The sequence below is a fragment of the Fonticula alba genome, assembly GCF_000388065.1.
Source record: "Fonticula alba strain ATCC 38817 unplaced genomic scaffold supercont2.110, whole genome shotgun sequence".
NCBI classification, from domain to species: domain Eukaryota; order Rotosphaerida; family Fonticulaceae; genus Fonticula; species Fonticula alba.
Window position 1 is genome coordinate 1 of NW_009243080.1, and position 2,125 is coordinate 2,125.

Here is a 2,125-nt window from a genome sequence, read left to right on the forward strand (position 1 = left end):
GGCTGGTCGACAAAGGGGGGGAGCTCCCCCCATCCCCTGGCCATGAGATGGGACCCGGAGCAGGAGGGGGACCAGGTGCTCCCCCCCCCCCCCCCCCCCCCCCCCCCCCCCCCCCCCCACTGCCACCACTCCAGAGGAGGGCCAGGGCATGCAGCATCTTGGCGGGCCAGCTTTGCCGGTGCTGCTCTTCCCTCATCTCTCTCTCTCTCTCTCTCTCCACGCCCTCCCTGTTGTAGAGAGGCATCCATGCGAATGTGCATCATCACGCAGGAGCGGGGGGAGAAGTCCGGAACGGCGGACGGCAGAAGCTCTCTCTCTCTCTCTACATTGCGTCCTCCCGGTGGCGTTCCCTCTCTGGGCCGAATGCGGAACATGGTGCCACACCGGCACCATGTGGCACGGCGTCCCTGCACCCTGGGCCCACCGCCGTGGTATTCCCTCCACGATGATGGTGGGCCCCTCTGGCCGGGTCTCTGGACTCCGCGACTCCGGCAAGGGGAGAGAGCAAGGGGGTTCGTTGCCATGTCGACATGTGTGACGATTGGCATGCGCGCCCTCCCCCCCCCCCTGCCTCCCGCGCCGCAGCCTCCTCTCCCAAGCAGTCTCCCTTCCCCTGCCCGACTACCTACCGCACGGCCTTCACCCACTACCTGGACATTGTGACCCCCCCGCGCACGCACATCATCCAGGCCCTGGTTCAGTCGGCTCCCGAGGGGTCCCCCTCGCGTGGGCACCTCCAGGCCCTCCTCTCGCCCGAGAGCAAGGAGGAGCTCAACCGCTATCTGAATGTGGACTACCGGTCGCTGGCCGACATTCTCCTGCAGTACCCGGACATTCGGCCGCCGGTGGACCTGATCCTGGAACTGCTGCCCCGTCTGCAGTGCCGTTACTACTCGATCGCCACCTCGAGCCGGGTCAGCCCGGATACCGTGGCCATTTGCGCCTCTCTGACGGAGTTCACCACCAACACCGGGCGCCAGGTGACCGGTGTGGCCACCGGCATGTTTGCCAACATCAAGCCCGCCTTCGAGGCTGCGGTGGCCGCTGGCGATCCCGCCTCGGTGGCCTTCCCCACCATGCCGGTTTTCATTCGGAGCTCCTCCTTCAAGCTGCCGGCTCTCTCCACCCGTCCGGTTCTGATGATTGGCCCTGGCACCGGTGTGGCTCCCTTCCGTGGGTTTGTCCAGGAGCGCCTGTACCAGCGTGACAATCTCAATCGCGAGGTCGGCGATACGGTTCTCTTCTTTGGCGCCCGTTTCCCGGAGGAGTTCCTCTATGAGGAGGAGTTCCGCGCGGCCGAGGAGTCCGGCCTCCTGGAGCTGCATGTCTGCTTCTCGCGCGTGCCCGGCACTCAGCACAAGTATGTGCAGCATCTGCTGGAGGTCCACCGCGAGCGCGTGTGGGATCTCATCCAGCGCAATGCCCTCATCTATGTGTGTGGCGATGCCAAGAACATGGCTCGCGATGTCAACCGCAAGTTTGTCGACATCGCCCGCGACCTCGGGGGCTTGACCGAGGAGGATGCCGTGAACTTTGTCAAGAAGCTTCGCAGTGACGCCCGCTACTTCGAGGATGTCTGGACCTAAATGGGCAGGAGGGGGATCGTCCTCCCCCTGCGCCCCCCCTCCCCCCCCCCTCTTTGGAACGGCTCCCCCCAACCTCTCTCCCCCTTTATCACACGTCTCCTTTCCTTTCATCTTTTCCCTCGCACTACATTGTGTCCTTATTCCTTCCCCTCACATAGCCTGATAATAAAAACTAGACTTTTCCGACTCGCACAGTGTCTTTTTTCCCTCCCCCCCTCCCTCTCTCTCTCTCTCTCTCCTCTCCCGCATAATCCGCGTCCTCCTCTAGCCAAACCCCGGGGCTGGATCCAGCAAGGGGGCCCACGTTCCGAGCAGCTCCGAGGGCGCACATGCGTCTTGAGTGTAACCTGCGATGTCTAACCGTGTACATCTATATTTGGGACCAGTGCGCAAGCACATGGGTATGTATGTGTGGACATGGGCAATGTCTTCTGCGGTGCTCTATGGGGTGTGTACACCGGCGGCGTGCTACGCTCACAGGCCGTGCCATTCTCCCTGCACCTATCCTTTGTGTGTGTGTGTGTGTGTGTGTGTGTGTG

General features: G+C 63.1%; 1 protein-coding gene across 1 annotated transcript; it reads left to right on the plus strand.

Moving 5' to 3' along the window:
• Positions 1-585: 585 nt before the first annotated feature.
• On the plus strand, positions 586-1,586 carry H696_06332 (hypothetical protein; the record flags this gene model as incomplete). The annotated part of the gene is made up of 1 exon (XM_009500074.1): positions 586-1,586. A coding segment is annotated over one exon (1,001 nt), but the record flags the coding sequence as incomplete, so codon positions are not given.
• Between the last annotated feature and the right edge of the window lie 539 nt (positions 1,587-2,125).